At 38.0% G+C, this 24,427-nt stretch overlaps 1 protein-coding gene across 2 annotated transcripts in view; it reads right to left on the reverse strand.

Annotated features, from left to right (window-relative positions):
* Window positions 1-3,593: 3,593 nt before the first annotated feature.
* The window catches only part of gfra4b (GDNF family receptor alpha 4b), a 61,927-nt gene continuing 41,093 nt past the window's right edge, over window positions 3,594-24,427 (reverse strand). For both annotated transcript variants that reach the window (XM_085245065.1, XM_085245057.1), the window contains exons 3-9: window positions 22,678-22,953; window positions 20,376-20,456; window positions 16,325-16,670; window positions 15,000-15,109; window positions 14,066-14,200; window positions 8,007-8,167; window positions 3,594-5,847 (exon numbers count right to left, since the gene is read on the reverse strand). In XM_085245065.1, the coding sequence (XP_085101191.1) occupies window positions 5,704-5,847; window positions 8,007-8,167; window positions 14,066-14,200; window positions 15,000-15,109; window positions 16,325-16,670; window positions 20,376-20,456; window positions 22,678-22,831 (1,131 nt within the window). In that variant the 5' untranslated portion in view covers window positions 22,832-22,953 and the 3' untranslated portion in view covers window positions 3,594-5,703. The remainder of the gene's footprint in view (window positions 5,848-8,006; window positions 8,168-14,065; window positions 14,201-14,999; window positions 15,110-16,324; window positions 16,671-20,375; window positions 20,457-22,677; window positions 22,954-24,427) is intronic.

Consider the following 24,427-nt stretch of genomic DNA (forward strand, 5'->3'; position numbering starts at 1 on the left):
TGTCCTAAATTAAAAGTATGGACATTAATTTAAATACTTAAGTAAACTACAGAGGTTCTAGAGTGGAGTTTATTTAAGATAAAGTCATTGTGTTTTTCAATAAGTTGTCTGTCCAGATATCAGATAATCCATCTCATTGTCATGATTGTCCACTGATAATATCAGTGAAGACAAGTGTAGGCAAAAGATCTTTAAGCTCTGCCTTGTGCCACTCTACAGCTGAAATATTATATTTAGTTTTATCTTTTAAAAAAAAAAAAAAAAACATTATTGAGGGGAAAGACACACAGCAAAGGGTCACAGGCTGGACTCTGACACTCTGACCATGTGGCATGTGGCCACCTGCTTTTTCTAAGCTTTTCATGAACTTTAACATTTAACATGCTATACAGGCCTGTATAGTTTGAGCTGTAGCTCTTTGCTCTTGGGTTTTATCTGCAGTTTCTCTGAGCATTTGCTGGAGTGCCCAGTCCTGGGAGGACTATGGTCACACTTGCTGATTAATCAGTTGATCAAATCCATTTTATTAGCAGCCCTGTCTGCTGTTTACCCTCTTAATTCCTATGCAAGCAGGAAGGGTGGACATAGGTTTTCATGTAACTGAATAGAGTCCCGTTGAAGGACACAATCTACCCAGTGTATCCTGGCATCTCATCCCATGGACATGGCTCACATGGAAGGCATCCGAGAATGATGCCCAAACCACCTCCGTTTGCTCAGCCAGACTCAGTGTCTCCCGCCTCCCTTGGAATGACGTACGACTTCTGTCAGAGGTGAGAGGACATCCCAGTCTGCCAAGCAGACCTCTCAGTCTTTTTCTCTGCTATCTGATTCCAATTCAGGTCTAATGTTACAATTAAGACAAACAGCCATCAGCCTGTTACCTAAGGTCTCCTAGTGCCAAGTACACTTAAACACTTGTTGTTATTGACAAGCTGCAGACAGGCCATTGTTCCCATAGTTCCCAGCGTCCCACCCGAGGATACAGCTGGCCACTTGTAGATTTGAATGCTTTAATATAAAACACTGCTTTGAACGCTAAACATCCAAAGCAATGTTATACTTTTATGCTAAATGATTTAAATTATAGTTAATCTCTATTATACTGCACACTGCAGCACTCTACTATAACGTTCTGGTTTCAGTTAGCCAACTTCTAGTGTTTGTGGGATTGACGTTCAGCCACTTTCCAGCAAGCCTTGGTTGCATGGACATAGAAAACACTATGTGTAAAGTAAAAGTGGGCTGCATTTGTCAAAATACATTGAATATCTTTTATTAGTTGTTTTTTTAAAATCCATATATGTAAAAATAAACGAATAAAAAAATAAAAGTGTCCAATAATAAGTTTTCAGTTATTCACTGCCTACACAGAAAGGTCTTGTCGGTGGGATCCTAGATTGTGTTTAAGTCAATGTAGGACTGCTTTATATTTATGGAAACCACCATCTTTTTGACTGCAAAACAAGCTATGCTATATGCTATATGGAACAATGTTATTAGCAAAACCTTTCTGTGACAAACTCAGCAAGAGTAAACATGCAAGCTCTATGCATGTGGAGGTGTGCATTTGACATTTCCAGAGCTCCATTAAACTTTCTTTAGGATTTTTTTTAATTTTCTCGTGGATATTAAAGGACCAATATTACAAGAAGTAAAGTTCCAGTTTGACAAATTGCATTATGGGTCATCAGGGATAAGAGATGATTCTAAACTGGGTTTGTTTTTTCCACGACGCTGCACAGTGAAAATGAAAATGCATCACTCATGAGGTAATGAGTCTGGTATAAATCAGCTGAGCAGTTCTGATATAATCACAGCAATCTGTTTATCATCCACATTAATTTTAAAATGAGCATTGTTCCTCACTGCCATGCATTATGTTGGAGGTCACTCCACTGACTTCATTATACATTCCTACGGTGTAACTGCACGATGATGCAAACAAGTGTTGTATTCTTCACTTAGTTCTGATAAAGAGCTTTGTAGGCTCCACATTTTTTTATCATAAGTGGGGACTTTCATCTGCAGTCATAACTCTGAGTCTTGTATAAATTGGATTTACCTGATTATTTTTTTCTCCTTGTTAACTTTCCAGCCTATCGTTCTTTTATCTCTGCGTTAAGGGAAAACTGCTATGTTTATTTTTAATTATTTAAAATAACACGGACATAGAAGACATAGAAAAGGACAAAAGTGCTGTAGAAAAAAGGCAAACATGACATTGTACAGCAGTTCTACTATGTGTGACTGTTTTTTAAATTGTATTTAATCAGAGAGTAAAATTCTTCAGATTAGGAATCTCTGTTGAAATGGTGTTCTGGGTCAATATTGACATATAGGTTTTGCAAACCATAATGTTAATCTTTAATATCTTTGGGAATTTTTATGTTATTAATTAGAAAAAAGTAGCGCATTAGGGATAACTAAACTTGTAACTTTGTATCATTTTAAGAGTAATAATCATTTATTATTCAAAACAACACAAAGAAAGTTTAATAGTCAAATAAGTAGTTAGTCTCATTTTTGTGTGTTGACAATTTTCCCAAAGATTTGTTTAATACAATATGTGTTGCCATTAAGACGTTTTCAAATTATCAGACAAAAAGGGATATTTTTGAGCCAAAATGGCCAATAGACTGGAATTTTAATATCATATATAACTATTACTTTTCTACTTCTTTTGAGCACTTGAATCATTTTCCTCAATCATCTGTCTCACCCAAAGATACAACGAGACTAAGGGAGCCAGAGGTCCAACCACCAAGCTTCTGATTAGCAGAACTATCCTAGTCATAGTGTAACAAATCCTCAAAATAATAAGTAGACATATGTGAGGCATATACAGGTTAATAAAAGCTACCATACTACCTACGTGTGTGTGTGTGTGTGTGTGTGTGTGTGTGTGTGTGTGTGTGTGTGTGTGTGTGTACCCAGTCTTGATTGCAATGTTTGCAAAGGTAATTTAGTCCATTGCTATTTTAGCCTCGCTAACAAAATGAGTAGCTAGTCAGGGGATGACTATGAACTTTGATTCTGTCTTGGACTTACTACCACATATAACTGCAACAATAATATTTGCATTTCCAACACCTACACTTTGAATTCGTTAGATGGTGCATGACGCTTGATAATCATCAGCTTGAGCTAATGATTATCAAGCTCCATTTTTGTCTGCAAGCAGAGTTACACCATAGCAAGTTCAGTCGAATGACCTTTATTTCAACTTTACAATTAACTCAATTTATAGCTATTTATATATTTGAAGTTGTCTTGTTTGTTGAAGAGGTTTGGCAACAGGCACAATGAATATTTCTAATCTTGCTAATTTCTTTCTTTCTTTCTTTTTTACATAAATAGCTGGATTAGGCCTACAACAGTTTATTGGGTGATATTAACAATTTGCTTAACCAATATCTATCAGCATTTATATGTGTCTGAAAAAAATTGACTCATTTATATCAGAACATCATGAAATATTGGCATTGCTTTCTGTCTTAAAAATCAGTTTGTCTCTAATTTAGATGTAAATGATCTTTACTTCCATTCAAAGATTAAACTCATAAGTATTAGTAAAAAGCACACTGAATTTTATCATGGCAGTGTTTGAAAATGTTTCATTTTGCACACAATTATGAGCAAACAGGCATTCATTTAGCCGGCTGTATGCAGTGAATCAACAAAACCCCAAAACGTGTTGGCATTTGTTATATTCCATAAATGTATGCAAATTTAATTCATTTTGCAATTTTTACAATGCTAACAACAAGATAATTCAGCATTTTATGTCACAGCTTATTGAATACCGATAATTTTCTGTTTAAACCAAATGCAAAATGTAAATACTGGTAAAGGACGAATGTTTATAGTGACTATCTGCAGAAATCAGCAAATCAGCCAGATTTTACTTTTACTGCTGAGCATTACAGCAGTTCCAGTTTTCAAAGCTATTCAGGATTCTCAGAAAAAAAAGGATCACTCATGATACTCATTTCACGGCAATTCGTGTGTGTGTGTGTGTGTGTGTGTGTGTGTGTGTGTGTGTGTGTGTGTGTGTGTGTGTGTGTGTGTGTTTACTCTGTTGAGCCTCTTATGAATAGGGGCTTTCCTTTAAAAAAAATATGTTTTGCAACATGTTCAGCTATGATGGTATAGTAAATTAGTGAATTTTGTATTGTCTTATTTAGTCTTTGGCAGTAACATGTAACACTAGTTGTATCTACTGTTGGTAATAGCTAGTAAGTGCAGCAAAAATCAATACAGTTTTCAGATAATTAACTTATTTAAGTATGTATAATTAATATATTGAATGCCTTTAAAATTAGTTTCAAATAGCCGTTAAGGAATTCGAAGCAAGATATAAGCGCATCTCCAATATGAAGCAATTTATCGGCTTAAGACAGATCAGACTTTGTCAAAAGGGCTGAATTATTATGTAAATCCTGTTATATTCTTACTTCAAATAATCACTTGATAGTACCTCATAGGTTTTATGACTGTTAGTTTAGCTGTCAGTGGTTCTCAAACTCTGGTGAGTGTAAAAAATATGGAGTGAAATTGTAACCTAATAGTGTTAACTTCAACAGCACTAAACATTGCTAATTTAATTAGAAAAGGTTGAATAATAGCAAAATGTATTCATAATGATCAGAGAACTTTTATTTGCTACTCCTCTGGTTGGCATGTTCCCAGACAGGAAATACTGAATCATTCATTACTGTCAAATCTCTAACAGGCTCCCTACTGGTGTAGGTGACACCTCAATAAGTAAAACCATTCCCTTTGTTCTCCGGCACAAAAATTCAGAGCGCTGTATAGAAATGGTCACTTACACAATGAGAAACAAAGGGCCATTGCACTCACAAACACAAAGCACAGCAGCTACAGGTAAAGAGTCTCAGCTTCTCTGGTTATTTCCTTTCAAGTCCCAGAAGTCACCTTCGCTGATAAAGACCAAGGACTTCTATTTTCTATCAACAGCTTCTGAGGTTTTAGCGATAAAAAGTGAAATGTTGCTGGGGAGTTTGAGAAAGGGACAGTTTCAATGGAAAAGATGATGATGATGTCAAGGTTTTTCTTATGTTCTCGCCACATCTCTTCTTGATAGTTGTGCTAGACATTTTTGGAATCAGTGCATTAGTCCAGGATGTCTGAGTGAAATGCAGCTCTGTTGTCTCTTGGTCGCTCGACAGTTCCAGTATTGGTCAGGTATAATGGTCCTCTTTCACTCAGTTGAAGAGACAGCAGCTTTCTGAACACTTTATCCACAGAGCACATACAAAGTTTGCTCCAGTCATTTTTCAGAACCATATTTAAACAAGAGCCTCTGTTTGTAATACAAATCTTCACAGTACATACTTCATGTCTAAATATCATACACATTTGTTATAATATAACTGAATAGAGATACACAGAGAGCTGAAAACTTAGCTAGTCCACAGAAGCAGCACCTTGACTTCATCTCAGCTTGATCGCAATAATATACAAATGCACAGACAGGCATCTGTCTGTCAAAGGCTCCCACACTCAGAATGAGAACTCTGACAGGTGGAACCGGACTATTTAGAGAGAAAAATAGAAGAACAGAATCGCTGTACAAATTTAGAGGGAGGAATAGCGCCACACGGTCCACTTCCTCTGAACTGCACAGGTGCTCCCATTTGCTTGGTACTAGGAGAATCCTTGGCATGCCCCCTGTGCTCTTTAGCGTTCATTGATAAGGATTTGAAGGAGTAGCAACAGAAGGCTGAAGGCAGCTTGAAGCATTAGACTGTGAGGTGAGGCAGCGTTTAGGAGACTGTTAGATGACATGGTGGAGTGGCCCACCAGTAATTCATTTCCCAAGACCTGGAAAGAGACAGGGAAGTTAGTCTTTTCATCTTTTCATGACTTCCAATCTCTTTAATTGTTGTAAACACTTTGAGTTTCATGTGTCATTACTGCTCATATAAAAGCAGATCAGTGATTAGGTGCCAAACACAGATATGTGTCATCTCTTGTCAAATACAAATTTATCTCTTTCACCTTTGAAATTTCTCTTTTCATTTTCAGTAAAATTAAAATACTTGGACTTTGTGGGAGCTACACAAACATTTCAAAGAATGTGGTTCATACCTGATGTGCTCATTTGATTGTTTCCCCCCCACCTCCTGGTCTAGTCTGTATTGGAACCTGCTATTCAGCAGTCGTCTGCAGCTTCTGTACTACATCTCTACCTAAAGTACATCTCAATATAAACTATTCAGTAACCACTTTAACTTAAATCCATCTTGTTCCACTCCCATTGAATTTTTACATATTTATTTTCTTATTTCACAACAAGACACTCAAAGTAAAGTTTTTAGTTATCATCATTGTATACAAAAGCTATGCAGTGAAGCAATGTAGCCCAAATTTGCACTTCCCAATGCAAATACAGGCAGCAACTTGGGTGAAAAATGTGTTTAAAGCTGCACCGTGAAAAACCCTATCAGCTGGGACTCTCCTACAGACAGTGGTGTGTGTGTGTGTGTGTGTGTGTGTGTGTGTGTGTGTGTGTGTGTGTGTGTGTGTGTGTGTGTGTGTGTGTGTGTGTGTGTGTGTGTGAATGCAAGGCGTAGATAAAAGTGCTGCATAACTGTGTGGCTAAATGAGACTAGTAAGAAAGCAGTCTGAGTGCTCAAACAGACACGCTGTAAGTACCAGGCCATTCTCTCCTGCTGCTACCAATAATCACAGGACAAACTTAATGATACTTTTAAACTTTGCTTTTACATAGAGAAAGGGAGAAAAGGATTCAGCCTAAAGACAAGTGAGCAAAAATGTAGAGCTTAATGGTACATAAGTACAAAAATCTTTCTATAACTAGAATCTATCTATTATTGTACCTGTTTAGGGATTTGTAATGTGGCTATATTCACAAAAGTAATAAAAAGGACAATTTAGCTTTGCTTGTGGTTCACCGTGAGGACTGAAGTAAAGCTAAAGTGGAAGCAAGAGCTGCTTCCACTGCTGAAATGCAGTGAGAAGACCCTCACACACACAATCGCGTTTTGAAATGGTTTCTGTGTCAGATTAGGTGATCATAGTCAAAAATGTAATATATTATATTGTAATGTATTATACTTAATGTCCTCCCCAAGAAAAATGGCTGGCTGCAGTGCTACATAGGACCTTGAACATGCGCAGCCTGCTGCACATGGATGTGCCAAAGACTAGCTGCAGTGGTCCATTGAATATTTATGTGTGCAACTTACATTTTTATGAATAAAATTTAACCTAGGCGCCACAGATCATCACTTGGCAATGAAAACAGTATTTTTTATACTTCTCATTCTGAATAAAGAGAGTGAACTTGCTATTGTGCTGTATGTGTATGCAGAAGTTAAAATGCACTACATATTTATTTGCACTGAAATGAATTAACAAAAAGGTAAACCTTATTTCGAGACTTCCTAATCAGCACCCCGTGTCAGCTTGGTTAGGGTATTATCTGGCTAGTATTGTGTTGCCTAATGCAAGTATTAGCAGCAGTATTAGTTATAAAAGTGTCCCATGATGGTCCTATATAAGGGTGAATTCAAATGTCTTGATGCATGTTCAATCATCCAGGTAAGTAAAACTCCAAAAGTTGATCCTGTTCATCTGGACGAAGCGTTTTCAGTGGGAGAAACGTTTCGTCACTCATCCAAGTGACGGCTTCAGACTGATGAGTGACGAATACTGATGAACAGAATCAACTTTTGGAGGTGAATTCAAATGTTTATACCTTAAAAAAAATGGTCATATTAACACGATTTATGTCATTTTTCAGCAGACAAATTCCATTTGGAATACGGAAAATGAGCAGCTGAAACAATAACACAGACAGCAACAAATCTCACTGTCGTTGTCTCGGTCCTGTACAAAATAATTTCAGAAGCCTACAATGTTGCACATCTGAGAAAGTTGTTTTGCCAGAAATGGTTCACTTCTAAACGTGGGATTTTGTAGAGATGCAAGAAAAGAATGACGAGAAAACTGCACACCTGTGTTGGTATTATTGTATCCAGAATGTTCCTCATAGTTTCTATGGTTCCGGGTGGAGAGGTGGTGCTGCTGTTTTCTCTTCTGCCTTGGCTGGTTGTGCTGTACTGGCTGTGAGTCGGCTGTTGGTCTGATTCCCTTCCAAACATCATGAACGCATTACCTGAAACATTAGATATAGCAGTAAAAAATGTTACTATTCCTCAGCAGCAGCACCTTGGTGTTTTCATTGAGTTACATTCATGTCTTATTCAGTCATGACAGATGCCTCCTGTTCTGCGTTGTAAATCTTGCATAAGAGGTTCTCCTAGGCCAAGGCCAGTTTGGATTTGGACAGCATAGGAGAAAAGGAAAAAAGAAAGGCGAAAATACTCAGTATTCTCTTCAAGCATCCAAACTGCACCTGCCTCTCCACATCGACCTCATTAACACTTAGACCGTTTGCACTGGCCAAATAACTGTGAGACGTCTCTGTATCTTTTCTAGGCAGGGGGCCCGAGGAAAGACTGGCCAAAGATTCACCTCGCTACACATACCAAAGATTTTCTCAATGTGTACAGGTTCTGTGATAGATATATGCTTGCCAGGGTCAGTAATAAGGACATTCATTATTCACACTCCAGAGCAGAGGTCATAAAAATATGAAGGAAAGAGAGGAAGTTTAAAAATTTGCATGGAAAACAAAGAGACTAGAGAAAGACATAATGCAAATACATGTATGGCAATGGTGACTAATTTATGTTGTGTCAGCTGAGAGTGTCTGAGAGTTACAGTTTAAAAAAAGCATTATATACATTATATACAGGGAGTGCAGAATTATTAGGCAAGTTGTATTTTTGAGGAATAATGTTATTATTGAACAACAACCATGTTCTCAATGAACCCAAAAAACTCATTAATATCAAAGCTGAATGTTTTTGGAAGTAGTTTTTAGTTTGTTTTTAGTTTGAGCTATTTTAGGGGGATATCTGTGTGTGCAGGTGACTATTACTGTGCATAATTATTAGGCAACTTAACAAAAAACAAATATATATACCCATTTCAATTATTTATTTTTACCAGTGAAACCAATATAACATCTCCACATTCACAAATATACATTTCTGACATTCAAAAACAAAACAAAAACAAATCAGCGACCAATATAGCCACCTTTCTTTGCAAGGACACTCAAAAGCCTGCCATCCATGGATTCTGTCAGTGTTTTGATCTGTTCACCATCAACATTGCGTGCAGCAGCAACCACAGCCTCCCAGACACTGTTCAGAGAGGTGTACTGTTTTCCCTCCTTGTAAATCTCACATTTGATGATGGACCACAGGTTCTTAATGGGGTTCAGATCAGGTGAACAAGGAGGCCATGTCATTAGTTTTTCTTCTTTTATACCCTTTCTTGCAGCCACGCTGTGGAGTACTTGGACGCGTGTGATGGAGCATTGTCCTGCATGACAATCATGTTTTTCTTGAAGGATGCAGACTTCTTCCTGTTTCTTGGCCCAGTCTTGACGTTTCAGCTTGTGTGTCTTGTTCAGTGGTGGTCGTCTTTCAGCCTTTCTTACCTTGGCCATGTCTCTGAGTATTGCACACCTTGTGCTTTTGGGCACTCCAGTGATGTTGCAGCTCTGAAATATGGCCAAACTGGTGGCAAGTGGCATCTTGGCAGCTGCACGCTTGACTTTTCTCAGTTCATGGGCAGTTATTTTGCGCCTTGGTTTTTCCACACGCTTCTTGCGACCCTGTTGACTATTTTGAATGAAACGCTTGATTGTTCGATGATCACGCTTCAGAAGCTTTGCAATTTTGAGACTGCTGCATCCCTCTGCAAGATATCTCACTATTTTTGACTTTTCTGAGCCTGTCAAGTCCTTCTTTTGACCCATTTTGCCAAAGGAAAGGACGTTGCCTAATAATTATGCACACCTGATATAGGGTGTTGATGTCATTAGACCACACCCCTTCTCATTACAGAGATGCACATCACCTAATATGCTTAATTGGTAGTAGGCTTTCGAGCCTATACAGCTTGGAGTAAGGCAACATGCATGAAGAGGATGATGTGGACAAAATACTCATTTGCCTAATAATTCTGCACTCCCTGTATATAGACATTTCAACAAATATCAGCAAGTTCTGCAAGGAAAGCTGTAGCATCCTTGTTACATGGCTACAGATAATCAAAGAGTGTGTCAGTGTACTTTAGTTTAACAGCTTCAAGCACTTTGGTTAGCAACACTATAAAAATAAAGTTTGGCCTATGTTATCTTATAAAGGTAAACAACAAAATGCTCACTACGTAAGTCAACAAACGTATCAGCATTGTTTCCCTCTTAAATAACAGGAGAACCTGGCAGATTAAATGCATGTACAGATGTGTGTAAAATACCTTTAAATTAACAATGAAGAGTAAGTTAAAAGAATAAACATAAAACCAAAGTTCAAATGCAGCCTATACTTGCTAATTTGATAGTATAGATAGTATAGTACAAATAGGTGCTCTGTTTTAAAGATCAGATATCAATCAGATCTTTAAAGAATCTTTAAGATTCTCTTTAAGAAAGAGGTTTTTACAAGTATCTAAAGCAGGAAAGGACTATTAGTTTTCCAGAGCTTCCATAAGACACACGGGGCAGTCCCGATTTCTCATGTGGCCCCTTGAGAAAATTAATTGCCCACTCCTTTTCTAAACTCTTTTTTTCTTTCAGAGGTGAGCAAGAAACAAATTCTTAGACACAATTTTTATCCCTTTTTTTGTTTGTTTGTTTCTCTTGGGCTACTAGAAATTTTAAAGTAATGTTATTGTTCTTTAGACCTTGATATCTTATGTCTGTGAAGGTTCTCAGTCATCCAGGTCATTGTAGTCAAAGGAGCTTGCAAAGAAAAGCGTCTTTCTACCTACCCACCAAGGTCTGAGGGATCTTCCAAGAATGGTGTGATTGTTTTCCTGAGCACTGATTGGTCAGTAGACAGTGCTTTTGCACATTTATCTCTTTTTTGATCACTTTAACACACCTGGGGAATTAAAAAATTTCCAAAATCTTCAACAGCATTTATTTTCCATCAGTTCTTTAAATAAGATATGATAAGTTTTAAATAGGCTAATAATTACAGGGTTGCTTACATATAATTCAGTTAGAAGTGACTGTCTGAAAGAGCAGGTGGAATTACCAAGAAACCACATAAAGTGCAAATGATCGTGCAACATTTAAAAAAGTGTTTTGTTTCATTCATAAATGAAAGAATGAACCAGAGGGAGTGAGAAAGAGCACACTCTGAATTTTACAAAGAGACCCTTGATTTAAACACATCTCTCTCTGTGCCAGTGATGAAGTATGCTGGAAAACATTTTTCTCACTGAATCCCAACAGCTCCATCCTATCATTATGCCTGCCATGGAGCTTAATTTGGTTTTCATATCAAGCCCCTTGAATGTCCTGTATTACAGGTTATCAGTGAAAATTATACTGATTACAAAATTCATTTTTTCTGTTTTATCTTACAAATGAAATTACACTGCTCAACCAGGAGTTAAGTGGAAGGATGTGAAACCACAGAAATCAGAGCGAGCCAGCAATTTGGGAAAACAGGATTTGTTTCATCTCTACAGTTGCAGGCTCTGTCTTTTTACCTGTGCCAGATGCAGTTCAATTTCACATAAAGTAATGTACTATATAATATGAAATATAAATGAGCAAAATTGTTAATATCCCCAGTAAGTCTCCCTGAAGTTTAACCCCTAACTTCATTCTGTAAACACTGAGTGGGTGGATGGAGCAGGGTGTATTTGTTTGTGTATGTGTACCTGCATGCATGTCCATTTTCTCTTTGCTCCTGATTTTCCTGCACAAGTTCCCAACAGTGTTACATTTCATGCACTTACACCTGTCATCCTGTACATCCTGCACACTTTACCCTCTTTTTTGGGAACTACTCAAATCGACTGCAAGTCAGTGGTGGAACGCAGCACTTCGCCTGTGTTACTGTGTATCCATCAAGACAGTGAAAAGATTTTGAACTCAGAAATTGTAGAAGAGAGGCGAATTTGGAAGATAATGAATGCAAGGCCTTTTGCTTTTATTGGATAGGACAGTGTAAACTCTAGTTAGAAGGGTGGGGAAGGAGTGTATGTGTGTGGGGGGTAACCCATAGGAAATGGTCTGGGGCAGAGTCAAACTCTCTGTCTAAATAAATAAATAAATCTTGTTACGATTCGGTGTTGTCAGTGTTTTGTTTTAGGCGTGACTGTTATGTGTTTCCTGCTTTACTCTGAAAGTCTGTCTTATCTCAGTGTGTTCAGGTTACGCTTCCTTGTCTCGTCAGTTCTGATTTGCCCCAGCTGTGTTTCCCTCCTGTTGTCCATTCCCTGATTGCTCCCTCTATGTATTTAAGCCCTGTGTTTCAGTTTGTCAGGTTGGCGATCTTCCCCCTGGTTGTAAATAGTTTGGTGTTTTGATGTAAATAAATGTCTTAGTTTGCTTTGATGTAAATAGTTGTCGATACTTTCCTTTTGGGATTTTTTTGTGGAGACCCGTAGTAGTTTTTTTTGTTTTGTTTTTTTCCTTTATTTTTATTTTCCCTGTGTTGCACGCCGGTTGCCTAGGCCGGGGTGTAACAATCTGGGTAAATTGCCAGATGATTAAACATGCAACTATTTTGCTGGTAATACCTGAAATTAGGAAAGAAAATCAACAGCCTATTTATGCAAAATAATTCATAATTTTATTGAGGGAGTTATATTGGAGGGGTCATAACCCCCCTGGAAATTACACCCCTGTGCTCAACCGTTTAAGGCAGGGCTGCCCAATCCCGGTCCTCGAGAGCTACTATCCTGCAGCTTTTAGATGCATCCCTACTCCAACACAGCTGAATCAAATGGTTTGATTACCTCTCCAGCATGCCATCATGTTTGGCAAAGGCCTGATAACAAGCCATTCATTTGATTCGGGTGTGTGGGAACAAGGATGCATCTAAAAGCTGCAGGACGGTAGCTCTCGAGGACCGGGATTGGGCACCCCTGGTTTAAGGTATAGCAATGCATATGACAAGGATGAGCTTGACCATAATTTATGCCGAGAACAAGCCCAACACCAGCAAGGAGAGAAAACTGTTGAAATTGATTGGCCTTCTTCCCCAAGGAATGAGCGACCCCGCAGAACTGCCAGCATGGTGCAACCATGACCAGGACCTCAAATCTGATTAAGAACTTTTCATCCCAGATGCCACTAAAATTCATCAAGAAATGTTCCCTGTTCTAAATTCTGTTCTAGATCCAGTGACAACAAATATATAAGAGCTGCAATGTGTGACAAAACAAAATGGGCAGGCAGTCACAGTATACTTTCATCAAGTGTAGGAAATACATATGCAAGACACAGCAAAATAGTCCCTCATGTGTCATATAGATCAGCAGACACGGGCTATTTGTTTTCCAGAGTGGCACTAATCTAGTCCGTTTCACAGAAGTAAACAGTTAGTTACCAGAAAACCTTCCTTCATTTATATTTGTTCAAGATAAACATATTTCTTTCTGCCTACAGTATATCTTGATTATGATTGATTTTTCTTTTTTCATTACATTTTGTCACGAGTATCACTTCTGTACATACGTGTGTTTTAACAGCGGTAAATTCTAAATATTAACCATACATGTGGTCTCCAATGCTTGCCATTGAGAAAAAGTAAACATCCATAAACTGCTATGGTTGTACCCCGCGTCTCGCCACGTGGCGGCTGGGAAATGCTTCAGCGCCAGCAAGTCCCTGACATGGATAAGCGGAAGAGAATGGATGGATGGTTGTGGTTGTATTGATTTAATAACACAATAAATGTTGGCAGAGTAACAAAAATATTGACATTACACAGGCAAGGGTTCATCTATAAACCAAAACTTACAAAAAAGGCGCATTAACCCTTTCTTTTGAACCACATATCACCAGTTAAACAGGCTGCCAACAGCATAGTCTAATGATTTATTCCCAAATATCTCTAAATGAACACAATCCTACAACAAAAACCTGAGTCTGTGCACTACTTTGTTGACATTAGAGTAAAAAGGTAGCACTCACTGAGACAGATGTTGTCTGTGAAATATCCCAGGAAATTCTCACACTCTTCTCTCTGGCTCCCACTGGCTGAGCATGAGCACCATGGGGCTACGCTGGACGTGGAGTTGTCAACATAGTTGGGAGTTATTGTACTTCCTGCAGAGAGACAGCGCCAGCCGTCAATCAATATTAAATGCGCATTGCTTTTGAGTTGTTACACTGTAATCATGATGCATTATTTTCTGAAGCCTTAATGGACTCTGCATTCCCTATACACTGACCTGATGTAAAAGCATGGTAATATTATAACACCACAGGTTAGATTAGCTGCAGTCATATTATATAATGGAGCATTTTTCAGCATCACTCTAATTTTCTCTTTTTTAGGTCACAGAAGTCTCTGGCATTGAGATTGTTTTCTGTTCCCCCCGCGCCCCCCAACATAGTGTTGGTGGGATTTCAAGTACTTTAATAAATACAAGACAAGAATGAAAACGCCAAGTGTGTGTTTGTGCTGAGGGGCACCATTTGAGATTCTTGAAATGCATTAGGTTAGCTCCTCTTTCCAGTGCATGGAAAAGAAATGTCTGCTCTACCTGCTCCTTTTCTTTTGCCACCTGTTATAAAACAGATTAAACCTCACTCTGCATAAAGAGCTTCAGTTTTTTCTGCAATGAGAGATATTTATACTTATACCATCTTATACCAAGCTGAACTTTGTCTTTTCGTTCTCCCACTCAATCTTAACCTGTTCTGTATTTATTAATTTAGCTTCTAGCTAGCTTTTGCTCATTCCGGTGCATTTAAGGCTGCACAGTTTTCTCTTTCCTTCTCTCTCCCAACCTATGCCACACAGCGTCACTTACATACTGTCTTTTTCCTCCTACAGGTGGTGATTTTATGTTTTCGACTGTGTGTTTTCGCTCTCCGTGTTACATTCCAGATGTTCACATACCTATAAGCCCTGTGTAGGCAAGGAGGCAGGCTCCATAGTTCTCTTGCTTGCAGCCACTGGCAGATGTTTTGGACGGTTCACAGTCATACTGAAACTGTGCCAGACGAGACCTATAAAAACACAAAATGCATACTAGTTAGGAAGAACACAACAGAACTCTACATTTTTATCTAAAAGGTTTGCTGATTTCATTTTTACATATCATTTCTTACTCTAACTAACTTAAGTTATAACTCAGTCATTTAATTAAGAGTTTGCTGCTCCAACATTAAAGAAATATTGCAGGCCATGGTGAAGAGTGAAAGCACTGAGCTGTAATGTGAAAGTGATAGAAAGAGTAATATATTTCATTCCCCAGACCTGGGATCATTAGTAAAGCCCTCTGAGTCTAATGGGGCTGTGGAAAAATAATGGCCATGACCAGAGATAGCAATGAGTGATAACTCTGATCCATCTGGCTCTTTATCTGTGCTAAATATTTAATGTGTTATTCCAACAGGCTCTCTGGGGTGTTCTAACCACTGGTGGTACAAAGCTTTAGGGTAAAACAGCAGGCCATTTTGTTGATTGAGTGGCTGTTTATTTAGTTTCAAAGAGCCATACGATTGAACAGCACTGGCCTAAATATGTATGGAGAATACAAGTAAAATCTATATCCAAGAAAAACAAGAGAAACTAGAGTATTTAGCAATATCAAAGCTGGAGTAAACAATTATCTTAGTGCCGTGTGTTGCTATATCAAAATAAGATGCATAGTGATAAATGCTTTCCAACAAAAAACTTTTACTCATGCAGGTTGCTGAAGAAGGCTGCATTTAGAAATTTTTTTCTTCTTCTGGGAGAAAATGCCATCTGCAATTGATTAACTAGTTGGTAATACCCTCGCTCTTACTTTGAAAGAGTCGTTTTTGCTGTTCAGTCCTTTCCGTTTCCTGCTTTCTCACCAGCTACCTTCTCCAGAGAGAAACTCTAACTTCAGTAGCTGGTGATGTTAGTCTTGTTCTGCCCTGGAAAATTTACTTCAGGCTTGAATTACCCTCTAGCCAGAACCTGTAGCAGGTGAAAAACTGGTTTTGGCTCCAAAGCAGAACAAGAAGTACAACCGTGACCTCACTGGGGAGGTCTGATTATATCTGCTGGTTATTTATTTCCCAAAAACTGAAAAAACTGTTGAAAAATTATATTTGTAAGGAGAAACCAATAACATGTTGATATTATATAAATAATTTACGGATGCAAGCAAACCTCCTTTATGTTTTGATGCATACATTTGCCAAGTGGAGTCTGTTATTAGTCTATTATTACGTATTTACTTCTGTTCCTACCTGCACACATAGTCAGCTTTGCAGATCCTCATCTGTGCAATGCAGTTGGGTTTATCCACCGTTTCATACGAGCAGCTGGGCACAATGGTCTGCCTTCGACGCTCTGCACAGGCTGTGTCCGTACATGGGCAGAAGAGCAGCTCATGTGTATAATCAGCAGGAACACGGTCAAAGAACCTGCGCAGGGCCTTATTGCATTTGGGCCGGTTGCACAGGCCTGACTTGGCAGTGGGTTTGATACAAGCCGAGACATATTCTGTGCGGAGCTTCTGGCACAAGTCGTCCACATTGCAAGCCTTGGCTGCATCCAGGCAGCGATTCACAGTTGTCATGCCAACATCAGAGTCTGTGGACGGAAGTAAGGTTAGTGACAAGGTTTCAACAGAAAACTAATCGAGAGGTTTTGTGTGTATGTGAATGAGAACATAAGCATGTACTAGTTTACCAATTCATCCTGATGAGATGTAATCTCCTGTTGTTAAAACATCAGATAAGGAGTTTGGAATTGAACATCAGGTTTAAGGAGGAAGTGTGTGTGTAAACAAAAAATGGGGGACTTGTTTTTGACTATCAGAAAAACAAAAGGAGCATCAGACGAAGAGTCTGGCCTTCAGTGCTTTGAACATAGCACAATGTCATAATTTTGAATGATTGGTTGATTGCTTTATTTCAACTCTTAACATATTTAACACCCCTCTATGACCTTATACTGGAGAAATTTTTTTTTTTTTTTTTTAAAGTGTTTCATATTTGGTAGAGCGCAGTGGTTAGCACTATTGCCTCACATCAGAAGGTCCTGAAGGTGCAAATCGAGCCAGGGCCTTTCTGTGTGAGGTTTGAATGTTTCTCTGTGTTTGTCTGGATTCTCCCCTTTGCAGTCCAAAGACATGCAGCTAGTAGGGTTAGGTTAACTGGTCTGTCTAAATTGCTCATAGATATGAATGAGTGTGTGAATGGTTGTCTGTCACTCTGTTAGCCCTGTGACAGACTGGAGAACTGTCCAGGGTCTACCCTGCCTCTGGCCCTATCATAACTGAGATGCGCTCCTTTAATCTGAATATTGTGAATCTTTGAATTTAATTTGCCTTTTAAATTGTACCCCGTCCCCCAGCCCAACAGAAAAATTATGAACACTCAATTGTTCCTTTTTTTCTAATTTGAATTCCACAGGGTCGCAGAATTTAAACATGACAGTAAGAAAAGAAAAATTGTGCTTTCACAAAACCCAGTAAGACGTGCAATTCTTGTTACTTTTCTGCAGAATGTACACCAGAACGTTTACATGTATTTACCCACACCTCCACAAAGTAGGTTAAATAAGGTATTACCAGAGAACAGTAAAGAATTTTAATGTATTATTATAGAGTCCTTAACTTACGACATAAAGCGCCTTGGAGTATTTGTTTTACTGATTTGGTGCTTAAAAAAAACCTGAATTAAATGCAAAGTGATTTCTGAGTTGCCATGTCCTTTGCTTTAGACAAGACTGAAATGCTTGTCAACAGCTAAAATACTTCACTATCAGACTTTTAACTACTTACTTTTTATCTTTTACTTTACAAGATCTCATCTTCCATTTCTTATTTCATGGTGACTGTAAATCTTCAGTCGTATGTAACATCCAATAGCACAGGTACACAAACTTATTGTAACAAGTTATCTTTTGCATCAGAACACTATTGTTATACTAATGTAATATTGAATTAAAGGTTTTGACATCTAAAATTAAGAGTCTATGAGGTAAAATTTTAGATGTCATGACTAATTATAAATTAACATGAAACATAACATGTTTCATTATATTATAGGTAAAATATATCAAAATCATTAGGAGTTTGTTTGTTTGTTTTTTTAACTAAGGATGTGTTGGATTATAATGCCCTGCATATAAGTTACTGTTCACTTATGCTTCCTGTTTTTTCTTACTGTGTGGAACTGTGGGGCATGACCCTCAAAACAATAAATCCAATAGTTATGTTACAAAAAAAGAGTAATAGGGGTCATTAACAAGTCTGGATATTATGATCACACTGAGCCATTGTTTCTCAGGTTCGATATGATGAAACTGGTTTAAATTAAATGCAAACAAATGAAATGTGTTGTTGTTGTTGTTGTTGTTGTTGTGGTGTGTGGGGTTTTTTTTGTTTTTTTTAAACAATGCTAATTAAGTTCAAGCTAAATCTAAGGTACTCTCAAACTGCGTGTGAAGGTTTTTCTCAGTGTGGGACATTAAGTTTGACTTGAGAGATTTTTTTTCTATTTTATTATAATAAAGCAAAGAAAGAGATTCAACAAAGATTTATTTCTGTTGTTGGGATTAAATTGTGGAATGATGTTAATATGTGCATAAAAATGTGCAATTCATTATTCTGTTTGTTGATGTTTGTTAATGATAAGAATATAGGCGGGGCATAAATATAGGGACTACTGAGCCTGTTCAGTGATTTATTAGTATTATTATTATTATTATTATTATTATTATTGAAGAGTGTTATTTTTTTTGCTCGTAATATATGATGACTGAACTAATAAATATATATCAAATATCAAATATTTCTGTGTAGATCTGCCACTGAAATGAGCAGCACAGTGATTGCAGCTTTTGCTACTTTGTGACAATTTGTGAATGAGCCTTTGGGATTTATGTTGGGAAATGTGGAAGTGAGCTGACCTCTGTGAGTTGTGTACTTCAGAGATGAGTGATAAGCTTGTTTACATATATATATTTTTAAAGCTGGCAGGTCCTCTGGTCAAACTAGATGAAGACAGCGGTGCAGTTTATGAAATGTCAACGGAGAAAAGTCAGCAATATTTTAATAACTGATTTATTTTTAGTTCTTTTTTTGGGCTAAATGCCAAATATTTGGTCCCAGTTTTTAACATAAACATTTGCTACTTGTGTTCATTATTTATGAATTTGGTTTTGTTGTGTTGGTTCCAGTTCCATTCCCAGCAGATTCATATAATATAGAGCCAAAACATGGCTTTGGCTCTTGATAACAATGACCACATCAGTATCAAAACCTGATTTCAGCTGTTCTTAAATAAAACTTTGCCTCATTTGATAAGGGATATTTAGTTCAGTCTGTTGTCATTCGGTGTTATATTAAGCTAGTATGTGTCACGGTCCGCTGTGACAGACCGTGTGGAGAGTGCGTGGAGGACTCAGGTGCAGACACGAGTGACACGGGAGTAAACTTTAAACAAAAGCGAGCCTTTTATTGTGGCTGGTAACGCAAGAGAAACAAACAAGAATAAGGGCAGCTCAAAAGCAATAACTAAACAGAAACCTAAACTGGGAATGAACTAAGGTAAGACTATGAATACAACAGACCGGGCATGGAAACATGGAGGGTGGGAACACAGACGACGCGACACAGACTGTACGAAACACAGAGACTAAATACACATGAGGGAAGATCAGGGGAAGTGGATGCACATGGGGAACACAGGTGACACTGATAATCATAACAAGACACGGCAGGAGTGAACGTAACACTGATGGGAGATGGGCAAAGTAAAGCAGGAAGTACACAGAGGTTCAAACAGGAGGAGAGAGAGCACGGGGAGAACGCAGACATAACGGGCTGGGGAAAACATAGAATAAAGCACAAAGAGAGACGAGGGCTCATAAATACACAGAGGGGCACACAGGGGGTAAGAGTCACGAAGGGAAAACACATAAGGAGCAACGTAACAGAGCAACCCAGGAAGCATGGCCTAAATAAAGAACAAAATACAAAAATACATGAAAACTAAGAATACTGGGCCCACATGGCCCAGGACCATGACAGTATGTTCTTTTCATAGGCCAGATTTGGAATAGTCACTTATTTTAAGACAGTAGTATCAAAAAATGCCTCCATTAGTATGCTTTGACGTTCATGGATTATGTTATTTCAGCTGAGTCTGAGATGTGAATGTTTATATTGGGCATGTTTACAGTGAAAAGGCTTTGGCGTAATGTTGTATACTTAATAGAACACAAACATCTTCAAAGGGTAAAGGGGTTTACAATATGGTGAAAGTTAATGAAGGTTGGTGAACTTGCCAGCAGAAATAGAGGCCAAGCGGACATAGTTGTAATCCCTCTCCACTGTCTCATAAGGGTAACTCTCCACCAGCTTGAGTCCTGGGGAAAAAAACAACACACAGTTAGGAATAAAGGCTTCAGTAGGCACTACAGTTTATCTAAATCTCAAGAAACACAAATAATGGCATGTAGTCATTTTTATTTAGTCACTGAGACTCCAGTTCACTCAGTCATAAATTACACACGCATTCCCTCAGCTTATTATTCATTTGTCAGGGTTATTGTGTTATTTTCAACCCACTCGCCAATGCTGGCATTTACGTTTCTGTAGCCACATGTATAATCCAAACATTTCTCAACCTAAAAAGGGTTTCATATCTATATTTATATCGACATTGCGGTATTTTTAAACACTCATGGTGCTCTTTGTTTTCAGAAAATAGAATGGGGGTAAGTATAATAACATCTATGAACATAAATAACAAATGATATACTTTATTGTACACCACATGTGGAATCCCCCAGTAATCCAGTCCTCTTATACAGGCTTGCTTACAGCCTCTGGCCACAATTTAATTTTCCGCCACACACTTCCTGTAGACCTTTTCATGAAATATGAACACTAATTGCATTCTTAACGGTGCCTCAAAATAACTGATTCTTGATTAATTGTTTAGGTTGACACTGAGAACAGTTCACTTTATTTACAAATGTCTGGAATCTATCTATTATCAGTGACAAAGTATTCCTTGGGGAGCCATGAGAAGACTGGAACCAGCCTTTCAGTAGGAGAGTGCTCCTCTGTCTGTTATCCTCCTCAGCCTGTTGCTTCTTGCTTTGATTTTCTGCTGTGCCATGTTGTTTGATGAACAGCGCAACTGATATATGAGCCTCTATTGGCCTTTCACAGATAAATAAGCATCGGTGTGTATGTTATCCAATATGTCTGTTTTTTCTTTTTACTGAATCTAATGTTGATAAATTGCATTTCATTTAAAATTTCTCTCTCATAGGTTACCCAGCAGAGTGCCTTCGACTTTATTGCTGGCTGTACCTTTCAGCACTGCCCACACCACATACGATACTATCACAGCAAAGCGGACGGTGGTGAAAAGTCATGCAGTGTCTTTGTAGTAAGTTGCCAATTAGGTTGCAAAAACATTGCTTTAAAGTTAATAAATATCTCATTATTTTCCCTTTACTTCAATGTAACTTTAACATGATCTGTGTTTATCCGGTATAACAGCCTGTGACCCGAGCTCTGCTTCACAACGCATTTTAAATTTCACCTAGCTATTCCAAATATGTTAAGTATTGAAACTAAGCATTAACGTAAATTGTTGTTGTTGTTTTTTAAGTAACAATGTAACAAATGATAAAACACTGAGTAGAATGAATTATAAGGTGCAGAAAAACCAAATGTAAGGTCCATATGAGGGCATAGGGTGTCAAGAGGGTAGCAGAGTATTGGCTGGTGTATGATTACTAATTTTATTTTATTTTTTTAACGCTCTGGATCTGCATATGCACCCATACAAACAGTATTGGTCAGGCTCTAATCTGACATAGTCCATACTGGCCACATATACATTCCTGCTATCCATTTTAGCCAAAGATAATCTGTTCAAAGCCTGTTCTTTTATTCTGATCATTCTTTTGTATTTATCAATGGACTCTCATGTACATATATACATCAATGCTGACAGTGTTTATTATCATTAGTCGTGACTTCTGATCACCACCTCCTGGGAGACACTGTCTCTGCCTGAGAATGGTAGACAACCGAAAAAACAACAGCAAAAAAAGAACATTTAAAAAATATAGAAAAAAAATGAAATGGCTGAAGTGCTTAAGTGATATTCTATAAGCTAAGCTAACCGGTCTGGATGCTAATTTATCTATAAATTACGTATGACTTTGAATGCTTGACAATTTTCTTAATTATTTCTTTGCTTCATCATAATGTTGTGTTTTTAAAAAGCCAAGAACCAATTGTTTCTGCAGGTGGTAAGAATATGCTTTCATGCCACAGAAACTAAATTCTGGCCATACGTAGGTCTATAAACAAGGGCATGTACACAGCCTGGGTGGCTTCCAAACATAAATGTATTTCATTGCTCCACATAGGTAATGTATGCTAAAAACATGTTACCTGACAAACAGGCAAATGGTTGTTACGCCCAACCTTCATTTTATTCCATCAAAATGGCAAAGCCACCAGTTTACACGCTGTAAAATGTATACATATAACGAGAAACACATTTTGGTTCAGATAGATTGAGAGTGTGTGTGTGTGTGTGTGTGTGTGTGTGAGAGATACCATGTATGATAGACTGGTGCAGACTCCAGTAGATGCTTAGACAGTTCTTCTCCTTCTTCATTCCTCGTTTACATTGGCAGCCATGTAAAGGACTGGACAGCAGAGCAGACACTGCACTGGCACACTGGCTCCTGGCGCCCGGGCCCAGTTTCATGCTGCCATTGCCTGCCACACACTGGCGCAAAGTACGAAGACGTGGACTACAAGTCTCATCACTCGAGCACGAGTCTCCGGCCACCAAGCAGTCTCTACTGGCATGTACAACCTCTAACAGAGCTGTTTCAGGAAAAAATGAGAGAAATGTAGAAACATGAGGGGATTGGAAAAAGCAGTTAATGTGTAAGATCATGAGATGAAAAAAAGACCCATGCTAATGCAGACCAATAGTGCATAAGAAGAAAGGGGAAGGAAAGAATTGACACTTTGAATAAATTGTAAAGTGTTCTGAAAAGTACAGAATTTTAAAACAGCCGGAGATTTTATTGTGAAATCCTGCCAATGTAATGGTTGAGGTGAGCAGGACAATGAACAAGTTTACTCTCTTTTGTATATTTCATGCTTGTGTGGTAACATATTGACCATTTCATTCTAAAACCAAGTGAAATATAACTATTACTCTGTTTGTTTCCATAGCTTCCATTAATATTTTAACAGAAATGCCTAAAATGACCACTGCAAAATTACAGTGAACAAATCCCCTGCAACTGTTGATGGAAAACCCCCACCTGCAAACAAGGTCACTCTTTGCTCTTGCCATTGTGAATTTTTATTCCATTGTGGTTTCTTGTTTGTAAAACTTCCCCAAAACCTAGAAAAATGAGCTTTGCTTCTCATGGTTGGGTCTATGAGCCAAATAGGGCAGCGGAACATTTTTGGACAATATGCAGTTGGCCACATGATAAAAGAGAAGACACAATAGTAAAAAACCAACTGAAGTTTGATGAGAGATTATTTCCAGACAGCAGTCGGTTGATATTGAACTTAAAATCACCTAATGAATCAGCATGTTTCAGACCTGACTAAATATAACAGATGAAGACTTTAAGCTTTGAGTTATAATAATTTAATATAAACCTAGAAATGGACATGATATGTCGACACATCAAAGAGGAGAAAAGGAGTCTTGATAGTTAAAAGCATGAATTAATACGTCTTTGTGTCCAGAAATGGAAAATAGAGTTTTGCATAAAGTATATCAGATCTTTTTGTTGAGGTTCAGTATTTCTTTCACACAGAGTTTCTCTTTACATCAGAAAAGTACGAACTGAAGAACTGAGCACACCTACTCTGAAAACAAACCTATTACTTTATAGGTTTGTTCAAATTCAGTGGATAACTGGATGACATGTATTTGGACTATTCAGTACCTTGCAAATGGCCCTGCAGGCTACAGCATTTGCTGCTTTATTGAGAAGAGAACAGCTTCAAGGATGAAGATATGAAAATAATGTCTCTGCATATTAAATGTGCATGTATTTTATTCAGTTACTGTGGGAAACCTCTTGAATGGCAGACCTATACAGATGCTAATTCATGTCCTTAACAATTCATTGCCAGACCTTGTCCCGAGTAGCTTGGACTCCTACAGTTGTACTGCATGACTCAAGCTCATTCTATTCAATATGCTGAGGTTCTTGAACCTCCAATGAGTGTCATTTACAGAACATGTTAAGAACATTATTGATTAAGAGGAACACACACACATTCATCTGTTGCTTTGGTGAAGAAAGGCTTTTAATTAAGGTTTAGA

This window comes from Mchenga conophoros, linkage group LG2 (genome assembly GCF_057382185.1).
Source record: "Mchenga conophoros isolate Kocher_MC1m ecotype Shallow Benthic linkage group LG2, M_conophoros_male_GT1.1, whole genome shotgun sequence".
In the NCBI taxonomy this organism is placed as follows: Eukaryota; Metazoa; Chordata; class Actinopteri; order Cichliformes; family Cichlidae; genus Mchenga; species Mchenga conophoros.